This window comes from Mytilus californianus, unplaced genomic scaffold, assembly GCF_021869535.1.
Source record: "Mytilus californianus isolate M0D057914Y unplaced genomic scaffold, xbMytCali1.0.p SCAF_8, whole genome shotgun sequence".
NCBI lineage: Eukaryota > Metazoa > Mollusca > Bivalvia > Mytilida > Mytilidae > Mytilus > Mytilus californianus.
Genome location: NW_026262734.1, coordinates 65,136,078 through 65,159,220, shown reverse-complemented (window position 1 = coordinate 65,159,220; position 23,143 = coordinate 65,136,078). Strand labels below are relative to the sequence as shown.

General features: G+C 30.6%; 1 protein-coding gene across 7 annotated transcripts in view; it reads right to left on the bottom strand.

The window, feature by feature from the left end:
• LOC127710652 (septin-2-like) overlaps window positions 1-23,143 on the bottom strand; it is a 635,810-nt gene that overhangs the window by 553,187 nt on the left and 59,480 nt on the right. For 6 of the 7 annotated variants that reach the window (XM_052216600.1, XM_052216598.1, XM_052216599.1 and 3 more), the window contains 4 exons: window positions 22,173-22,224; window positions 18,325-18,432; window positions 17,564-17,642; window positions 12,267-16,907 (listed from right to left, as the gene is read on the bottom strand). In XM_052216600.1, the coding sequence (XP_052072560.1) occupies window positions 16,815-16,907; window positions 17,564-17,642; window positions 18,325-18,432; window positions 22,173-22,224 (332 nt within the window). In that variant the 3' untranslated portion in view covers window positions 12,267-16,814. Of the gene's footprint in view, window positions 1-12,266; window positions 16,908-17,563; window positions 17,643-18,324; window positions 18,433-22,172; window positions 22,225-23,143 lie in introns of those variants that run through there. The other variant, XR_007986256.1, reaches the window with a different exon arrangement.

The following is a 23,143-nucleotide window of genomic DNA, read 5'->3' as shown; positions in this document are numbered from 1 at the left end:
AAGTAACACAAAAATTCAACAGTCAATTATAAAATTTTGTTAAAAATCTCCCTCTCCTTTAAAAAAAAAGATAATGTTTAAACGAAAAAGCAAAGTTTATGCCGATTTTTGCAAATGACTTCAATCATGGTATTAAAGTATTATTGTTTACTAAAATGTCTTAAGAAATTATTTCGTATTTCATCGGATAAATACACAAACATTTATCAAAAAACAAATTTATTTTATGACTGAAGTTTCGGATTTTCTAATTTGTTGAAATTCCTATAAACCTTCTCTGACAGAACATTTATTAATCTCCCTAAAATTAACTTGCGTTAAAAAAGTCAGTCGCAAAGGAAACTGAACAAAAACATCGTTGATTAATTTTAATTCAAACATACAAATTTTGAAAATGTTTCTGATAGTTAAATAATAATTTGTAAAACACACAATACACATTATTATAAGAAAATACTTAATATTCTTCAGGGTCAAATTTAAGAGAAAAAATCATATATTTGTTAACATGTGTTAATTTAAAGTTCGTTCATGTTATATCTCCAGACATTTACTTCATTTTTATTTCCATCAAGAAATCATTTGGCAATTTGGTTATTATAAATCTCCGTGTTATTGAATCCAAGGTTCCTACTTCCACAAAAGACTGCTCTTACAAAGTAACGAATTAGGCCTGTGTAATTTCACCTTTAACGGTTTGCAAATGTTGAGCAAATGTAATTTCATGAATAGCAACTCATTTATTTACTAAATTTTCTTGTATTATCCTTTGCTCTAATTGTGTTTACATTATTCTAATTATTACTATTGCTAATTGCCCTGGATGCTAAATAAAGCTATTACAATTTACATGTACTAAAAACGAATGCTCAATGCATTATATGAACAAATGATTAAAAGTCCAGACAAGGACAAAGTCATTTGCATCAAGTTAAAATGAGCGTAAATAGTTAATGTGAAAAGTTCGTCTGGTCAGTTTTAATGTAAAACATAATACGTCCATGTCATTGTGTGAAATAGGGGTCAGGCCACGGTCATTCTGCAACGTTAAAAAATATTTGCTTTTGTTAGAACTTAATCGATTTTAAAACATAAATATGTATAGCTAGTATCTCATTAACATACAGATGACCAATATCATGTTTTGTATAGATTTCTGTTTGACAAACTCAAGGACACATGAATAATAGCCATGCCTTTCCACATTTTTTCCCAGCACATATGAATTTTTCTTGTTTAAAATAATTGTAGATGCTTTTGTTTGCATGACAATGAAATTGCACATCCACGGTCAGGGTAACTTACCTTGAGGACAAGATGTTTTTGTGCAATGCTGATTGGACGATTGAGAAAATAATTCCGAGTGGAAGATCACATTGAATATCGTTATTTTTCATAAACATTTACTTGAACAATAAAACAGCATGCACTTTTTACTGCTTGTGTGTATAATGTGTCTGTCTAATTGTGTTCAAGACGTAAATGTTAAACTTTCTCTCATAACAAATGTATATAATACAAAAAACAAAAGTCATGTGTTCAGATGGAATTATAATATTGAAAACATAGTAAAGCATGCAAATTATAATAAAATACAATGTTATTTGTTTTACAAACATATGGTCAACTTTGGATTTAGCAAAACGTAAAATAATTTTTCTTGTACTTTATTTGTTTATTTTCAATATATTAATCTATTTTTGTCATTTTCTTTTTTTCCTAAGATTGTTTTCGTTTTTCAGATATAATCAGTGATTTATGTGGTAAAATCATTTATTATAATCATATTCTGAAACTGTGAGTAGTATTGATTTAAAGGGATTTTCTAATGTTTTTTTTTCAGTCAGTATCAATCAGTGTCTATAGATATAAGAAGATGTGGTATGAGTGCCAATGAGACAACTCTCCATCCAAGTCAAAATTTATAAAAGTAAACCATTATAGGTCACAGTACGGTCTTCATGGATTATGAATTCGAACTTACTTCTCTCTGTATGAATTTGACATGCATGACAATCTATATCCATGCTGGGAGTAAGACATTCACATAATCTGAATTAAATTTGTTCTTTGCACCAGGATTTGTTTTAAATTTTCATGAATTTGATTTATATAACATTCGTGAATAAATTTTTATTTCGATTTCTTTTGATGTATTTGCTTTAAATTGATGAATTATCAAAATTTTAAAGAGCAATCTCAAACAGGAAGTTTTATTTAAAACCCTCTGATCAAAGCCTAAAACATTTTTACACTTTACATAAGAGAAAAACTAAAATTGTGCTGTTATTAGAAATATTTTCATTATGAAATTGAAGTCTCTTTTCTTATACATAGTAATGAACTGACATTTATATGTTACCAGTTGTACTTATATAGCGCACTTGGATTGGTGTTATATTTTAAAACGTTTCCAAAGTCTAAACATATATGATTTTAATAAAATATTGAGAACGGTACCCATGGTGACACAATTTATAAAAATTTGCGAAAATCATATAGATAGAATGTTGGCGGGTTAGGTGAAGAAGCCTGGCGTTTTATTTTTTTTATCCTATTGATTGGTAAAATTTAGAACCAAATGTACTGGGAATAACATCAGTTGTCCCTTTTGTTTAGAAAATAACAGCAGGCGTACGTTTTCATAATCGAAAAACAGGCAGTTATCTTTGACAATCAGTACAGTGTTTTACTATTCAATTAAATTCTCTTAATTGATCAGTATACGTTCAAAGAAATAATAAAGTTTTATTCTAATTTTCTTTGTATGAATTTAGATTTGTTTTCAATTGTTTTAACACGAGTTTCAAATTTACTTTTATAATAAATGTTCTTAAAATCACAAAGTTAAATTAAGATCATGATATGTAAAGAATATCGAAGAACAATAAGAAAGTTTTAGGAGGGTTGCCTTACAATATTCTACTCAATTATGTCACATGCGTTTGACGTTCAACAAATGAAGTAACAAATACGTGAAGTATTGCTTGCAGTTGATATTTATGTCATTGGAGTATTAGGACAGAACCATATGATATAAGTTATACGTGTATACGATATTGTAACTGATTCTAGTTATAGTTTGGTGATGGACACGTTAAATTCAAGTTCAATCTCAGATTTGAAACTTGATACATTGACTAAAGCTACGTAAAATGTATATATCAATCATTTCATTACACTTGATATTTTTGTCATAAGGTATAGATCACGTAATTAAATAACAATTTGAGTTTATTGAAGGTACTTTTATACTTAATTTTCCTACCTTTCCATTGTATTTCTCTTTGGCTTGATGACTTAAACCTTAATACAGGAATAATTTGTTTGCTTACTGAAATAAAATCATATTCAAAATTTATTGTGATGTGAATTAACTTACATGATGTGACAAAATAAACAAAATATAGAAAAAAATAAACAAGTATGGATGACAACAATCTTCTAATACTAGTTTATAATTAGATAAAGACTCCCCTACACTTATTAGTAAAGACTGTTATATATAAGATCTTATGCGTTCAACTTCTTTGTGTTGATGAGAAGAGAATACATTTATTTGTTTGCCTATCCTGTAAGTCATTTAAGACAACTTTACAATTTTCTTTGTAATAGTCTTGCATAAAATCTGACCTTATGGTTGAGGTTTGCCTGCAACACAAAAGAAAATGTTTTGTATTGCAATAATGACATAATAGGTTTTATACGCGGAATTTTTATGTGTCTACCTTTTTCAATTAATAAATTATAGTCACTTAAACTAAGTTACGTAATATAGCGTTTATTTTCAGATACATTTGAATTTTAATGTTACTATTTTCACATAAAGATCATGTTAAATATAATACACTGTCGACGCATCCGGTATCGCTACTTTTTATAGTTCATGCGATCCCCTCTATTTTTGTTTTGCTACCTTGATTTGTCTGCTTATTCAATTTTTGAGACTTGAACATCGAATGTTGCTTACACTGATACAGAAAACGAAGCTGCATGGTGTTTTGACAAAACTTTGCATATACTGATTAATGCTATTATTTACTGGACATACTTCATGCATTCATGCATAATTGGCTGTTTAAATTTTTTTGACGCAAATATGTTAACTTAATATAAATGTCCTCGCCTTGCTCTCGCCGGTGTGTAAAATAATAGTATCAGTCCGTCCGAAAAAAATTTAATACTCTGATACCGTTTGACAGACTTGCATACTTGGCAAGATTATTTTTCTTCATATTCTCTCGACTATATCTTAAGTTTGATTTGTATGAGAGTAATGGGACTCTTTTTTTTCTCTCGGAGTATTGTACAATGACAACTTGATAAAAATGATAATATGCGTTCAATGAATACAAATGCCTAAGTGAACAAATGCTACAATTTCAAATACTGTAATCCAACTTATTTTCGCAGATATTTTATTTCGCGTTTAGCCCTTTCCAGTCGTTTTCGCTGCAATTTACTTTCGCGATTTTCTAATTTTTGTCATCTATTTACATAACGGAAGCCATACAATTTAAGTATTCGCGAAAGTCGCGAAATTAAATCGATCGCAAAAATCAGTTGGTTAACAGCATGCAGCACACATTCTTGAGAATGAAAAAAGGTAGACACCACAAGAACAGATTAAAAGGCATTGTTTTGAAATATATGCAATTGAGAGATACACAAATGTAAAACAGAAAAGTGTATGTAATAAGCTCGTGTTTCAAATGCATTCTTTTTTCTCGATAACCAGAGCGAAAATTACAAATCTACAACGATATTTATCACTTGCAGATTATGTGCAATCCTTCTATCAAGTAGTTATTTATATATAAGGACCAAATATTGATAGTTATCTTAGTGTGTTTTTGGCTATAAGATGCCTGTATCAAATAAGAATATTAATCGCTTCGTAATTTTCTCCTTTTCTAATATGCCTTTATAATATCAACGGTACCAATTTTAATGCACCAGATACCCATTTCGTCTCTTCAGTGATCCTCGACGTCATAATATTTTGAAAAATCCAAAACTTATTCAAAAACTGAAGAGCAAATAAACCCAAAAAGGACAAAAAATCAACAGCCAAAGCCGGGCAAGGAATCAGAGCTTTGCATGAGGGAGGAATTTTCTTAAATTAAAAAGAATTTCCAAATTTTGTAACAGCAAATTTCAATAACACAATATTCGTATTTTCATGCCATTACCGAAGTACCGGTTACTTGGCTAGCGAGACCCTTGGAGACTAACAGTCCACCAGCAGAGGTATTAGCCAAGTGGTAGTAATAACATTAACGGTACCAATTTTACTACACCAGATGCGCATTAAAGGATTTCTACACTTTTCGTTGTACTAAACCAGTTAACATGTCGAAATGTACTATTATATTATTTATTTATGTATTTCTCTGTCTTTGGTGTTTTTGCATTTATTTGTACTCTGCTGTATATTTAACATTGCCATAAAGCGCGGAGGTTTCGCTAGCCACAAAACCAGGTAATCCACCATTTTTTCTTAAAATGTCCTGTACCAAGTCAGGAATATGTCAGTTGTTATCTAGTAGTTGGTTTCTATGAATGTTGCATTGTTGTTTGTTTTTTGTTGCACTTCTGTGTTCTGTTATTTCGTTGTTTTCCTTTTATAGTTGATGTGTTTCCCTCGGTTTTAGTTTGTAACCCGGATTTGTTTTTCTCTCAGTCGATTTATGACTTTTGAACAGCGGCATACTACTGTTGCCTTTATTTGACCAAACAGACTACAGTATAATCTAACACAGAAACAACGGTCAATTCTTTTTTAAGAAACTATAGATAGAAGTTGATCAAATTAACTAATAATTATCATTTAACTGATTGTACTATTTATTAAAATAATGGTAAACAAAGTTTGATAAATAAAGCAAAACATATTTAAATTCTACCGAAGGTACATTAGTTAAGTGTGTGTCAATTATTAAATTTAAATATTATAAAGAAACCTGTACATAGTTGCAAATATAAACTGCATGATATTTTCCATTTCGATTATTATAATGATAATAAATATAATTATGATAATGATAAAGTAACATGTGAATTTAAAACATCAAATAAAAATATAAAATGAGATCATGAGGAATGAAACACTATAATAGCAAATTCTATTGAAGGTGAATTAATGTACTGTTTATGTCGTAGTTTTATTACATGTACATGTATAATATCTGGAATGTGGATTATAGCTATAAATCGTGTAACAATGATAACACCTGATAGTTTAAAGAGAGATTAATGAATTGTATATAGTCATTACATAAATAACAACTATTTATATCAACTACTTAAACAGATTTTCAATTTGACATAAGTTAAAAATGTACATTTCCTTCAGATGCGCATTTAAACAAAATGTCTCTTCAGTGATGCCGGAGTTCAAAATATTTGAAAATCCAAAACTCATTAAAATATGAAGAGCTTATCAACCAAAGAGGACATAAAATAATCAAAGCCAGGCAAGGGATAAGAGCTTTGCATGAGGGAGATATATTTCTTAGTTTAAAATAATTTCCCAAATTTTATGACAACAAATTTTAATAGCACAATATCCGTATGTTCGTGCCAGTACATATAATGTTTACAGAAATTAACCGTCTTTTAAATTGAGTTGATATCTAACCATTTATGTAAAAATGATATGTGCGTATGCTGATTAAACTTCATATATTTGTTCATGTTTATATATCGGCTGACAGTGATTTACTTTGTCCCTTCAAACTAAATGTTTGGTTGGTACCGTTGTAGTTCAGTTTATTTGTGGCAAACTTAAAGTAAATCATGGAATTTAAATTATCTTTTTATTGTATATTAGAATTATTGTTTATGATATAGTATCAACAAAAATCATGAAACGTATGCTACAGATTAAAAACTTAATATGTGCTATCATATCAAGTTCAATTCCTTAAGTAGAATTTTGTATTACTCAGCCGGCTTATCAAATCAAACTGGAATATCTGAAATGATCGCAGTGAATTCATTGCCTTACATGGAAGTTCAATCAACTGAAACGTTCTTTTCTGTTCAAATGTGCTTTCCGCATTTAACCTTCATCAGAACAGGAAAAGCAATTGAGATAAAAATTTAGAAACATCAAAGATATATGATTTTAATTCATTTAGTTTTAGTTTAAAGATTATGAAATTGCACTAGGCTTTTGCGTGTTCAGTACCCAGTAAAGCTCAAACCTAAACGCTTGATGACATTGATGTAACAATGTTAGAAGCCATTGGCCCAAAGGGAACTAAAAGGAATTTTAGCCAATTTCATCTAAGGCCAACTTTGCCTGAGGGAGTTGGCACCTTTTAAATATTTGGCTATGAGTGTTCCTGATGAAGGCAAATCAAGAAAAGCTCTTCGGACACATGAAAGTTATAAAGTGTTGTTCTCATTTTATTTTACGATAAGATCTCACTAAGGTTTAATTTATTTCCTTAGTTTATTCCTTAATGTATGTCTGTTGAGCTTGCTCATCCAATTTTGTCAATATAAAGGATCTATAAACCACTGTCATATAATTGGGAGGTTTAGCTAGCTATGAAATAAGGTTTGACCCACCATTTTCTTCGAAAAATGCCTGTTCTTGTCAGGAATATGCATTTGTTTTCCATTCGTCCCGTTGTTTAATATAGTCGAGCGTTTGATTTTGTCAGATTTTATGGATCCCCCTTTCTTGAATTTACCCTGGAGCTCGATATGTTTGTTTATTCTTTTTTAAGACAAACCTGACTGTTCTTTTCAGGTTTTTGTATTTGTGATGCCCCAAAAAATATGTTACAAACTGACCCTCAAAACGTTTTTTCTTTAGCATACCAAATGGAGATTATTCCGGTTTCTCGTGTCAAATTCTACTAAAAAATCTCATTATCATTATGATTATAATTGTTATTATTATTGAAGAATTTTAAATGAAACCTGTCCATTTATAGCTATAGTTGAAAGATTTTCTGTTTCTACAATCTCATAATATGGCTTAAACTGAGTTTCCCGAAATTTAAATTCATCAATTGTATCACTATGCTTTATTTATACACATTTAATGCTTAAAAGATTAACGATATAAATATGGTGAAATTAAAATTTAAAATATCAAAAATACCGAACTCCAAGGAAATTCAAAACGGAAAGTCCCTCACCAAATGACAAAATCAAAAGCTCAAATAAATCAAACGAATGAAAAACAACTGTCATATTTCTGACTCGGTACAGACACCACCTGGTGTAGAAAATGGTGTATTAAAACTATTCTTTTTTGTTTTAAAGCTTAGCTCTCTTCATCAAAGAAACAGTTCGAAATCTGAATATTTGTGGTTTAGGAAAAATGTTATTTGTCCTTGAAAACTGAAAGAAAAATGTTTACAATATAGAGTTACATGAATATGAGACAAATATTGTCATTTAGCTGGCAACAAATTTGTGTATTATATTGCGTTGTCAATAGATTATGTGCCTAAGGCTGACCATCAGACTAGTGGACAAATGACCTAAATATTACACAGTATGACATAGAACAAACTGGACAATAATAGATGTGTATTGCAAATGTCAACAATGTTGTTTAGATTTAATCCACGAGAAATTCATTAAATTCTTCTACTGTCAAACTTAATGACATACCTTACTAAGGGTATAATAATAAAAATACACCTTACAGGCATTAACTTAATATAAAATTTTTAATGATGCAAATTTTCCAATTAAGTTTAAAAATATTATTCGAATTTTGAGAATGTTTATTTGATCTTTTAAAATAAAGTGAAATAGATGGCAATACATTAATTTTTATTTGTTTAAAGATAGTTGCTGCTCCTCTCTGTTAGAGTTTTAAGTTTTAATAATTCGTATAAAGTTTAGAAGCTATTTGCAGATTAGTGGGAGGTATGGCTAGTTATAAAACCAGGCTTAACCCACTATTTTCTTCGGAAAATGACTGTAAGGAAACATGTCCGGAATATGACAGTTGTTTTCCATTAGTTCGGTAAGTTCAGTTTTTTTTTAATAATTTTTTAATCAGCATAAAAGTTAGAAAACATGTCAAGGGCAATCAAAATTCATAATCCATAAGTTGACAAACGCGTTGACCCACTGTGCGTTGACCAAGTGAAAAATAAACTAACTATCATTATATTAAAAATTCTGGTGTACTCTGTAATTAGCTTTTGTAACATTCATTGTCAAAATTATTTCTTTTTGTATCTTTTAATAACAAAAAGTGTGAAAAACTGGTGTCCCTCGTTTATACAGGAGAACCACCCAAACTTTTGACTTTTAACTTCACCATTAAGAACCAATGGTACAAAAGATTATCTGTAGACTGCAACCCTCATTCAAGAAATACTGATGAAATACCGAAGAAATTGACAATATGCACTTGGTATGAAGTTGCATTACAAACATGGGAAGTTTTCAGTGGGAAACTTGAATCATTTGATAATTTAAAGTTTAATATATTTTCATATTTTGATTCACGAGTACTGCTACTACAGTATACGGATTTCGGAAATTAACTTCCAGTCAACTGCGCTCCAAACTAAATATTAAATATCAAAAAGTATCAGAGGACAAAGATCAATTCTACAATATGCGAATTAGTATTACTACTTAATAACATGTCGAATAAAATCTCTAGCTGCCGAAGACTTGTAGTCCACAGGCAGCTGTGGCATCAAGCCAATAGGTAAATTACACCAGATAATGATTTGCATTCGAGGCATGTTGTGTATCTGCACTAAAGCATATTTACCGTCAGAAGTAGTCAAAACCTAAATTTGAAAACCCAAATTAATTTTATAAGGTAAAACCTAAACTAAATGCAATATCTGTGCGTCGGGAAGATAATCTGTCCAACAAAACAACACTTTTTGGTCAAATTAAAATGTCAAAAAACAATAATAACCCTTACCATGCCGTTACATAAGCACTGGCTATTTGGCTAGTGATATTTGACCCTAATTCAGTTTTTGGTGGGGTTCGTGTTGCTCAGTCTTTGATTTGTTTTGTGTACTATTGTTTGATAAGGGAATCGCATGATCATGTCAGTGGTTTAATGGTGTTGATTTGTTGATGTCTTATTGGTTTATACATAAAATGCATTGTATTCATAAACAACATTGAAAACTTATGCCTAGATAATATAAACTCAAGTTTGATCCAAGACTTATGTCATGTGATCCGGAAGGGTAGGCATATCATGTTTCATTTACAGCACCAATTGTATTGTTCATCAGTCAAGACCAGCTAATTGCAAAATAAATTGAGAATGGAAACGGGGAATGCGTCAAAGAGACAACAACCCGACCAAAGAGCAGAAAACAGCACAAGGCCACCAATGGGTCTTCAACACAGCGAGAAAATCCCGAACCCGGAGGCGGGCTTCAGCTGGCCCCTCAACAATAATGTATACTAGTTCAGCGAAAATAGACCTCACACTAAACTCCGAAACATATAAACCAACCAAAATTAAAAAAAAAACATTCATGACTAACAAAGGCCAGAGGTTCCTGACTTGGGGCAGGCGCAAAAATGCGGTGCGGTTAAACATGTTTTGTGAGATCGCAACCCTCCACTATTCCTCTAGCCAATGTGGAATAAACAAACACACAGCAATACGCACAGTAAAGTTCTGTTTGAAAGAAGTCCGAGTCCGATGTTAGAATAGCAAAATGACAATAATCAACATAAATTAACAAAGGACAACTAGCAGTTACTGACATGCCAGATCCGACCTCAATAAAACTAATAGCAAGATTATTTCTTTATCATAAGAAAATCAAGCACAATCCCTCCCGTTAGGGGTTTAGTATCATACCATCCTAAAATATACGAGAAGAACATAACCGGTATAATGCCATCAGCTGGTTTTAGAATAAATGTGTTTATTTCCAATGCAAAGACCCTTTGAATGTATACAGTAATGATTATAAGAAAAAGCTGGTTTGAAAACAGATAACATAAGGACAACATGTTGTGCATCCTTTGGGAGATACTTATTGTGTTATGATCGAGCAATGTTCTATGTTCCTTTGGAATTTCAACCAAAGATGAAGAACTGGATCTTCCTCCACTGTATTGGATACCTAAACTACATAGTGTCTTTACAAACAATGTTATATGGAAACCTAGATCTGTTCTATGTTCCTTTGGAATTTCAACCAAAGATGAAGAACTGGATCTTCCTCTACTGTATTGGATACCTAAACTACATAGTGTCTTTACAAACAACGTTATATTGCTATGTCTTCCATGTGCTCCACTAAACCTATTTCTAAATTATTAACTTCAATTTTATCAGCAATCAAAGCCAGGCTTCAAAGTTATTGTGAAACTACCTATTCTAGAGGTGAATACTAATAAATTCTAATGATCGTTTAGATTACATACAATCTAAGACTCTTTCATCTTGCAATAGTAATAAAACATTTGACCTTTCTACACTTAACACAAGTATTCCCAATTCCAAACTAAAAGACAAATTGAAAGAGATGGTCCTGCTTTGTTTCATAAAAAAATGGCCTACGTAGATACAAGTTTCTTGGGGAGGGATAAATCGTACTTTGTAAAAAATAACTCTGATTGAAACAAAAAAAAACTGACATTATCAAGATGCTTGATTTCTTAATTGATAACATATTTGTTACGTTTAGAGAACATGTTTTTCAACAAACAATCAGCATTCCTAAGGAAACCAACTGTGCTCCTCTTCTTGCCGACTTTGTTTCTTTATTCATATGAGTCTGAGTTCCAAGTGGTGAAGTTGAAATCGTCCCTTCGTAAAATTACGGACGCCATCACGTGTTGGTTGACTGTTATGGAAAATCTGTGTCATAGATGACAACAGCTGTATTCCAATTGTCTTAACTATAATCTTATCCCCTTTCCCCCGAATGTGACCTATCGAATTAGACTTATCACCGGGTTTGTACTAACATGAGCAACACGACGTGTGCCACATGTGTAGCAGGATCTGCTTACCCTTCCAGAGCACCTGAGATCACGCTCAGTTTTTGGTGGGGTTTGAGTTGCTCAGTCTTTAGTTTTCTATGTTCTGTTTTGTTTACTATTGTTAGTCTGTTTGTTTTTAGTCATGGCATTGTCAATTTATTTTCGACTTATGAGTTTGAATGTCCCTTTGGTATCTTTCGACTCTGTTTTAACCCGATACATGACAGATATCAATGGACATATAACAGACCGGGAAACATAATATCCCTCTAATTTCATAGATGGGACATAAAAAAGTATACATGTAAAGACAAAACAACAATATTTATTTAAATACAAAATTACTTTGTACATTAACTATGAACACATTTTACACAACTCATATCCTTGTCTATTCTCACTATGAAAAGTATTTATTTTACGTCTCAATTTCATAAAATATCCAAAATATAGATTTTCATAAAATTATTGGAGTGTACTAAAATCTGTAAAAAAAAACAGTTTATTTAAACTGCTTTTCTATGTTGAAACAATCCAGAATGGAGACATCACATGATTTTAAGTGAGGTCTTTTTTTCACTTTTCAATGTATTACAAATGCACTTAAATTAATAATTAAGAATTTAATGAAACATTAATAAAATAAAACATCATAACTCAACTTTATTTGGGCTTTTTTCTAAAAAAAAAATGCTTTCTGAAATCTAAAAATATAATTTTTAATTGGTTGTTTGTTTCATTGAAAGAATCTTCAATTTGAGATGTTTCATGAAACTGGTGCCCTGTATATTTTCTCTGCTTATTCAAAGCGCTGCAGGCTTTGACTATATCAAAAATTAGCATTGATTTACGATTTAAAATAAACCTGTATCAAAGGAAGCAATTTATCCCAAAAGACGAGCAAAACTTTGGGGAAAGACATTCTTATAATGAAAATTAATATATCATAAAATGACCAAAATAAAAGTGCATTAATATATTTAGGTATATCAATAAATGGCTGTGTGTGGTTTACGACAGCAACCCAATGACACAAAAAAACTAGAGGCTCTCAAGAGCCTGTGTCGCTCACCTGTATCTACTGTGGTTTTGGAAATCATGTAAAATAAGGTTAAAATCATAATAACTAGTATTAGATACCCTAATAATGATTGAGGCCAAGTTTGCTTTAATTCGGCCCAGTAGTAAAATTTAAAGCAGGTCATCCCATTGTAGTCTTACAATAGTTACTGAAGACCCCTTATCATTATTTTTGGGCCAGGTGAGCTAAAAAGACATATATAAATATATAAATATATATTTATATAAATATAAACAAGTGTCTATATCACAAACCTCATGCCCATTATAAACGAAAGGATAGCACGACCTGATAATTTTGACCTTTTTCAAATATGTAGACTTACAGCATGTGTACCAGTACATAAGAAATAACAATTCTAATTACATAATTATAAATTGATCCATGTATATGTAATACAATTAATAGATTTTGTCTGCTTTAAGGATAAATACAGGTATAAGGTTTGGTCCCATTACCATAAATGCTTTATTCATTACCACTGTCTTCAAAAGAAAAAAAAAGATTTTTTATAATTGGATTGAATGCGATCATATAATTTAAAAGAAATCAGACAAGAGTGCTTAGGGTAAATCATGGATCGTCAGACATGTTTGAAAAGTCTTAGTGCATAATATACATGTTTATTTATCTAAAACAATGCTAGATGGTTTGAAATTCTTCTTGTCAAAATATATACTTAACTGAGGCTAGTCAGATATTTTCATTGTCATAGGGCGGCGTCAAATATGTTCTATAAAGAGGAAATATTAAAGGGTTAGACCTAGAGTTTTCCCATATTTCTAAACTTATGCTGTATTCTTTAAAATTGTTTAAATTGATAAAATGTGGCAAATATCTTACCCTAGCTTCCACTGGAGTGTGCAGCTTATTTGCCACATGTATTCAATACAAATTATGCAATGGTATTGTAACATTAAGATAAATGTGTTTAAATTTTACATGGCATTGTTTGAAATGAAAAAATGATGACAATATATTTCTAGAAATGATGAAAAAATGTCATAATGATATAAATCATAACAAAAATCATATCGATAAAATAAATGTTAAATAATAATTAAAGAAACTACACATAGATTGTAGTTAATGTTTTATTGTGATATTATGATGGCAAATTATCAAGAAACATTATATCAAAGGTTTATTACATAATACTTCTGAGTACATGGATGATAATGGCATTATCATGTTTTATTATTATGGTCAGATCATATGTTTTCGTACGTCATATGCATTCGTACTATGCATGTTTTTTCAATGGAAATTGTGACGTCACAATGCATTCTTAATAGTAGAAAAACCCATCATGCGAGGATAATCTTAATCAGGGCATGTATTACATCAACTAACTACTCATATCTTCTTGTTTCATTATTATTCACCAATAAATTCTGTACTGGTTAAAACTGGTGCAAGGGAGATAACTAGATTTAATTTTCTGTTTCCAAGAATAACTTTTACAACTGCTTCAACGGAAAATGCCACGTAATTACACAATGGCAAAATATCAAACAAACCCTAACCAGCATTAATCAAAATATCTGTATAACTTTAGAAATAATATTCCCTACTGAATTGCAAAACAAGGTAATCGGATAGTATTTTGCCTATTTTACTATTTTAAAGAATCATGACAAATTTGTGGGAGATAGCAGCACAAAAAAAACCCGTACGTACAGAAATGTAGGCTTGATTATTTTTCATAGGAGACAAATTATGCACAAAGACTATCATATTTTAGAAAAAATATGAAACAAATAAGAATGCACAATTATATTGTACAGAGCATGGTGAAATTTTATAATCCCTTCTATGATTAAAATACTAGCAGTAGTATAACAGAGGATTTTGATTTTTTACCACTTCTATGCTTGAAAGTTGGGGTCTATATCAGCCTTTCTGATACCCCAAAAGGAATGCTTTGGAAAATAAGGGAAAAGAGTAAAATGGTACACAATGTTTCAATATTCCAATCAACAAACAAATGGTCAAGGTACTGTATTTAAGGTTTCTTCTATAACTGTCAGTTGAATTTATTACATACATACAATTTTGTGCTCAATATACAAATTGAAAATGTTCAGAAATTTTCATTAAAAATTGACTGCGAATGTGTCAACTTTTCAAAGATACAAGGCATGAAATCACCCTCAAGGAACCTGTTTCATTATTGTTCTTTATAATGTTCTATCTTACATTTCACAGTTATACTATTAATATAAATAAAAATACAATCTACATTCAAACCAGTTGAAAAATTAGTGAATTAATTAGCTTAATATACCAGTCAGGTAGTTTGGACACTTTAAATAGTGTATAAACAAATAATGTTTAACAATAATTACAAGCAACCCAACTACAAAATGTCCATTTCAAATAATGATGGACCTCCTCAACTATTTTAAATGAAATAATGGTTCTAAAGAGAGATATTAGATTTTTTCCCTAAAAATGGTGGATTCAACCTCAGGGCTTCCAAAATGGTCATACTGTCCTGACTTGACTGTTAAATTATATTTTTGACTTGTTGTGCAGAGCCTGAAATGGACATATAACGTGGGTTTGCATAATTCAGAAAAAAAATTGAAGTTTATGCGATCTTTTGACGTGACCTTTTGCCTTAAACATTAAACAACCACACATTTCTGATTATAAAAGTGACTTGATGAATAATTACTATTAAAACAAACCCTTACTTTAATACCCTCTCATTACAATCAAGGTTATTTAGTTGTCTGACAGCTGAAAATATTTTGTACTGGACGTTGATCAGTCTATTTAAAGTTATTTACTTAAATTTCATTGGTTTCCATTTAATAAATTCAGTCAAAAAGATTTAGAATATCAGCAATACGTATATAAATATGATTTGATGAAAATTTGAAAAGTTAGTAATAAACTTTTTAAGCGAAAAACCATTAGAACCATTTGTTTGAAATAGTACACTTGTGTGCATGTTCACACATTTCCAGTATAATCTTGAAGAAATAACGTGGAAAGAGCTACTTAAACTTTATTGTGCTTTGTAAACGTACACAGATTTTACGTATCCATCTCTGGTCCGTGTTTTACCATTGTCAAGTTAACATCCAGTATTAGGAAAAGGTGCTTTTAAAAATTAAAGTGAAGTTGTTGACAGCATAATTTTGCACAAATAAAGAGTCTAAGGCAGATATTAGTACACTGATGTTGAACACTTCGAATGATGCACTGTCAATTCTACAATTTATGTCAGAACATCGAATTTATATGAAAAATCAAGTTTAATATCACTTTTATGTCAATCATTGCTTATATGATTCCCAACTGATTACCATTATTGCCTTTTGTTACTTAGTCTTAAGGGATTAAAATCAGGATAAGACAAAAAATGTCAGGCTGGCTCAAATATTTTTTGGAAGCCCTGTTCAACCTCCTTGTCTGACAGGAGACTGGTCTTATAGAGAGATTTCCAATTTAAAAATAATATTGGGAGACTCCAACCAATATTTCGTGAGTTGACCTATTGAATTGACCTCAGACTGTTGTAAACGAAAGATGAGATCTATATCATCACATAAGCAGTATAAATTAGTGTTACCGTAATTGAAAATTACAGAAAATTGTAAATTGGTTATAAATTTGTTAGACTTTAAAAATTGCACCATGGCCGCCATAACAAATCTACACAGGCCTACTGTACATCCTGTTTACAGTGCCTCATTACTTGTAAACTAGAAAATTGTACATTTTATACACTTAAAATGACTGTACACTGCCTACATGTCTATCACCGTACATTGCCCAATCGACCATTTTGGGAATTGGGGCTACTTTGTAACTGTGCTTGCATCTTGGCCAACATTTCCTGCATTCGTTGTATCTGAAAAAAATTAAAAAAAGACAGGTACAAAATATTGCTCTTTTAATAAAAAAATGTAAATGAATATTGAATGGTTAATAAAACAAATAAATCTATTGCTGGACTATATAGGAAACAGGAATGTCTGGCATAATCCTCCTATCTATGGAAACAACAAGCTACTGATATATACATGTACAAAATGTAGAGTAGTAGATTATATTCTCCTTTCTGTCCTTTTTTATTGGAATGAGATATATATGCATGCATATCTTATTGGAATTATAAATCAAGGGTCAACAATGCAATTTTAATTAATGTAGTTTCAGGAAGTTCTACATTCAAACAATGGCATGGAATTAAAAATGTGAGTGGTTACTGATAGGATATTGATATTGTAAAATGTCTTCAATACTTAAAACATCCAAATCATTTCAGAATTTACAGTACTCTATATAAACTACAGTGAAAACTTTCTAAAGAGAACATATATTAGGAAAATCTTTTAGAAGATTTTTTGTTCTGTTCAGACATGTGTAAATTTACAAAAATTAAACTCTAAGAATTTTATTTTCAATTTCCTTACACTAATGGTTCACTTTAGACATGTATCTTGCGTATCCAATTTGAGGGTTCAATTTAAACATTTTCACTGCACAATTTATACAATACAATACCTCTGCTTCTTTCTCTTGCAACAACTGTTCTGTTTCCATGGCTTTGTCTAAGTTTGCTATGGAATCTCTCTTCAATTTCCTGTCAAACAAATCAGACAAGTCGTTTGAGTTGATCATAGTTTTATGAACAACCTCTTTTCTATAATGTTTTGATTGCATTTAGAGTTATTTCCCCTTTCTTTAGAAAGTAATATTTTGGTTGACCTTTTTTCATGTTGCTCTTAAATGATAGTGACATTTGTATTTAATTTTTCTTTAGAATAATTTACTATCATGTTTTTACTCATTCTTAAAGACAGATGGTCAAAAATTATGTTTGTTTTCTTATAGGTACAACGGAGGAGACAAGAATAAAATAAGCTGACAAGAGTACAAATACAAGATGAGAACTAAATTAATCATATCATGCTCAGTAACTTTCCTATAACATAATTCTTGCTACAATTGGCGGCTATATGGTATTAATGAAAGATGGTAAGGGAGAAACAATTTACTACAGTTTGGATGTATCTCAATTTTTGGTATTTTGAACAAGTATTTTGATTTGGATTTGATTTGGATTTGGTTGGTTTTTCTATGTACTCTTATAAGTAAACCAAACAAATGTTGTGTTATAAATATATATCTTTTATGGTGCCACTTTTACAAATGTTTGTCCATTAAACATGGTTCTTTACAATGCCATAGTCCTTTTAGCGAAAAGTAAAAACATATTGTAATGTAGGCATATCTCTTTGAGCCGAAATAAATAGCAAACTTACGTCCTCTCTCTACTAGACTTGGAGACTTCAGATGATAACAAAGATTCTGCTCGATAGTTTTCATAATGAATCTCAGAAGTGATGTCTTTCAAATCCTGCATATGTGTACTGAAAGATAAAGATCATATATTTCATTTAAGGGAAATAGAGAAAAAAGCGAAATATACAAATCATGCAAAGCATAAATGATTCAATTGTTTTTTGCTTGTTTTATTGAATTTTTGTTTTATTATTTCCTATTTTGTCATGCCAGTGCCTTTTAAGGCTTACTATATGGTATGCATTTTTCTCATTGTTAAAGGCCATACAGTGCCCTACAGTTCTAAATATCCTCATCCTTTGGTCTCTGGTGAATAGATGTCTCATTGGCAAATATACCACATCGGTCTTCAGACCACTTTTTTTCCATATTTTTATTAAATTTTGATTCATATCTGTATTGTTCAATTGTTTATATAATTTCATGCTCAGAACATACATAACCTGTATCTATATGGAAACTGTTTCATTTAAAGAGATGGTCAAGCAATAAACGATTTCCAAAATACAACTTTCATCCTTGTTAATTAAACAGGTCTAATGGCTTATTCTCATTTCGCCTTAGCTGTCAAAATCATTATATAAAATTAATCCCAGTTTGCCTTAGTACAAATTTTCAGGTACACAAGAATTAACTAAGGTGAAATGGGAGCTTGTGTAAACAATGTAATTAAGTTATTTTTTGTTTGTATTGCAATTAGTTGATATTTGTTATTTTGATGTCAAATTCTGCCATGAAATACTTTTTAAAAGAAGAGTTTTTTTTTTTTATTTTTGGTGTCTACCCGATTGTCCCACTTTTTAAATAATTCTTTTTTATAGTTGCACTTTTTTTTCTGAATATGTATTTTTTTATACTTATGCGATATATTTTGTAAATAAAGTCTTATTAGAGATGACAAATAGGATACGGAATATTTCATATTTTAATGAATAAATAAAGACAAATATCACACAATCATAACAAATATTTTATTTCTGAATCAGCACTGAATTACAAGCACACACAATTTTAGATTAGAATACTAATAGAGAAAATGTACATGTAATAAATAATAGCATGAGAAAAAAGCACTGATACATAAAACATAAGAATTATTTCCATAAACATAAATAAATAGTACTATATATGATAGTTCATATTGTGAAAAACAAGGTACTGATGTACACATTTGAATGTTCAAAATTCATTTAGTTTCCAAGTTTAAGGATGTAGGATGCTGCATCACCATACTGAATGTAGTCAGTTGTACCATTATGTAGGGTTTCCTTCAAAGTGGTGAATCTTTCTTCTACTTCTCTATACTTTTTAGCTTTTCCCCCTCCTCTTGCCACCTGCTGCATACTGTACTTTCTTTACCTTGTTAGCTGTTTGCTCTTTCTCGAACACATTGATAATTTCAAATATGTTTGGATGTGCTGTTTTGGCCCTCTTTTTCAGCTTGTTATGCCAGCCCTCTAAATGATTATTTATCCTGGGTCCTTCTGTTTGGTGGTGGTTCCAGGTTGGTTGTGGGTATCTGCCCTCTATCCATGTCAGAATTACATAGTAGGTTAATTTGGTGCAAGCATCTGTCTGTGGTGCGTTTTCCAAGGCGTGTAACCAAACGATCTAAGGGCAGTAATGGTAAGGCTGCTGCACGATGGACGAGTTTGTTGACATCCGGGACATCTTTGTATTGAGTTTGAAGCCCATATTCTAGTGTCTTTTTCCATATGGCTTTTGCGTAGTGGAACAAACAACCTTTGAGTTCTGCGTTTGGAAAGACATGAGCAACTGCATTTCTGGATGCACATTAACACAATTTTAAAGATTTTTTTATTATTTTATTTTTTTATTAAAGTTTTTGTTTAATATATATGCTAACAAGTCTGTGGGAAAACAGTTTTTTTTGTTGTTCTTTTGAACTTTTTGTGTTGCATAATGTAAAGTTTTCTAATTGCAAAAAATTCATAAAATTGCAACTTTTATTAAATTAAACATAAGAGAAGCAACTTTCGTACTGACTAATGTTTTTATTGAAGATTTTTTCTGATTTCACAACTTTTGAAATCATAAAAATTGTCAGTTTTAATAAATGAATATAAAAATAATAATTCAAGAGAAACACTTCCGTAATTACATGTTGTTTAAATTGTTATAAAAACACAGAGGTTTAATTTGTTTATTTAAATTTTTTATCTAAATTCACATTTCGCCTTAGTTCAATTCCCATATCGCCTTAGTATTTTTTTTACCTTTTTTACCTGGAATTCACAGCTAAGGCGAAATGGGAACACACCGGTCTAATCATCCTTGTTTATTTAGAAACTTTTACAAAAATTGTTTACCCATAATGGAATTAATCTCTATATATAAATAAGAAGATGTGGTATGAGTGCCAATGAGACAACTCTCCATCCAAGTCACAATGTATAAAAAGTAAACAATTATAGGTCAAATAACAGCCTTCAACACAGAGCCTTGGCACACACCTAACAGCAAGCTATAAAGGACCCCAACATGGCTAGTGTAAATCAATTCAAACAGGAAAACCAACGGTCTAATCTATATAAAAAACGAGAAACGAGAAACACTTATGAACCACATCAACAAACGACTACCACTGAACAACAGGCTCCTGACTTAGGACAGGTGCATACAAATGGATATTTTTTAGAAATAAGGCTATCTTCTTTTAATATGGCCTCAAAACAATTAACAGCAACAAATTCATGAGCATCAAGGGGCACTTAAAGGTTTCAGGATTTAAGAACTATGGGTAATTTTTTTGTTAGTTACCCAAAATGAAAACAATGTCATATCATTGGTTGATTTCCATTGTTTTGGACATTATAAGCCAATCACAACTTTTTAGTGTAAAAAATAATTTATACGCTTTTGAAAATAATACGGAAAATTAATCAGATTCTTTAACATCAAAATGGTTTCTGATACAATGGCATTTAATTTATAACATTTTTAAAATAAAAATAATTTTAAGTTTTATGTAAGACCCCGTTTACACTTGTACGAAATTGAATCGATCTATATTTGAATCGATCTTAAAAAGACCAGTTTGCGTTTACACTGCACACGCAAGATCGATTGCGATCGATCTTATTTAATCCGATGCGTTTACACTACAATATAAAAGAACCGGTCTGACCTAATTACCTTGCATTTCGTAAACAAACAATCGTAAAAATAGAAAGCAATAACGTGTGCATATCCCGCAGTCTCTCAAAGTATGGAAACGTTTTTCGTCTACCTCCTGATTTTTTATTTTCACGTTTTGTTTAAAAATACTTCGTTTTTTGATTCTTGCACGGCAGTCCTGTGCATTTCTGTCAAATTCGGGAATCCTGTCTTTAATATCAGTACATATCCTCTTGAATATGTCCAAATTTCTCTTCGGCGTGTTTTCCAATTGATCCTGGATATGTTGATCACCCCATAATTCTATTAAGAGTACAGTCTCTTCTTGACTCCATGCATCTCCTCTTTTGCCGTCCATTGTTTTAAACACGTGTATATTTGGCGACGAACATGCACAGACTTATTTCAAGTCTAAATATACACTTTCACTTTTAAAAGGATCGATTGCGATCGATCTAACCGTTTACACTGGAAAAAAGATCGATTCAAAAAAGATCGATCTTTTTAAAACCACCTCTAGAGGTAGACTTTTTAAGTCCGATTGAAGATCGATCTTTCCCGTTTACATTAGACCAAAGATCAATCTTAAAAAGATCGATCTCAGTAAAGATAGATCTTTTTTGCTAGTGTAAATGGGGTCTAAATGTACAATTATTAAAATAAATTTTACCTGATCAGCATCTGTCTCAGCTTTATAAAATCACAATGCTTTGGATTATCCACTGAAAAAAAAAACACAATTTCAAATAAGAAAGGATTTGTTTATTATCCTTCAAAAAGAAAGCAAAATATCAATTATAAAAATTAAATAATTTTATTGATCATTTAAAATTTGGAAAACTGTATCAAGAATTGATTATTTAAAATTTAGAAAACCGTATCATTCTTGATACATCTTTATTCACACATTTGATGTTACCAGTTTTCAAAGTGTTAAACTTTTTTTGTCTTTTGATGTTTTATTGGTATGTGCATGGATTACCTCCCATGTCACAATTATAATAGCCTTGAAAATAACAACAGATTTCTGTTTTTTTTTAATTAATCACCATGATCTATATCACATGCAAGACTTGTTACATAGCCTATCAATCATATTACTTAATAATGTGTAAACTTTCATAACATTGTTTGCTTTCATCTATCTTATTTTTGTTTCTATATATCATGTATAAAACATGGATTATTTCTCATCTCACAATCTTTATGACTGAAATATGCAGTTGTTTTATTTCATGAACATTAGTTATCTATAATTGCTACCAATATTTAAAGTCAAAGGCAATGAATTTAAACAATTTAAAAAAGAAGCAAGCCAGTGATCATATATTACATGGCAAATTGTTATCTCCCTTGACTCAATCACAAGAACCAAAATAATTTCATAAAAAAAACAGCAAAATACAATGTGGCAAAGCATCCTGTTGATTCATTAGTAATCGTACAATATACATTTTCATGAATTTTTGGGGTATATAGGTGAAGCACAAATTTCAAAATTCAAATAAAATACAAAATTCCTAAAGTCTTGTATGTAGAATTTGTCAAAACTGTATTCAGGTATAATAAATAAAAGGAGAATGTGTCCATGGGACACAGATGATGCCCCCGCTTACATTTAACATTATAAAGGGGCATAAC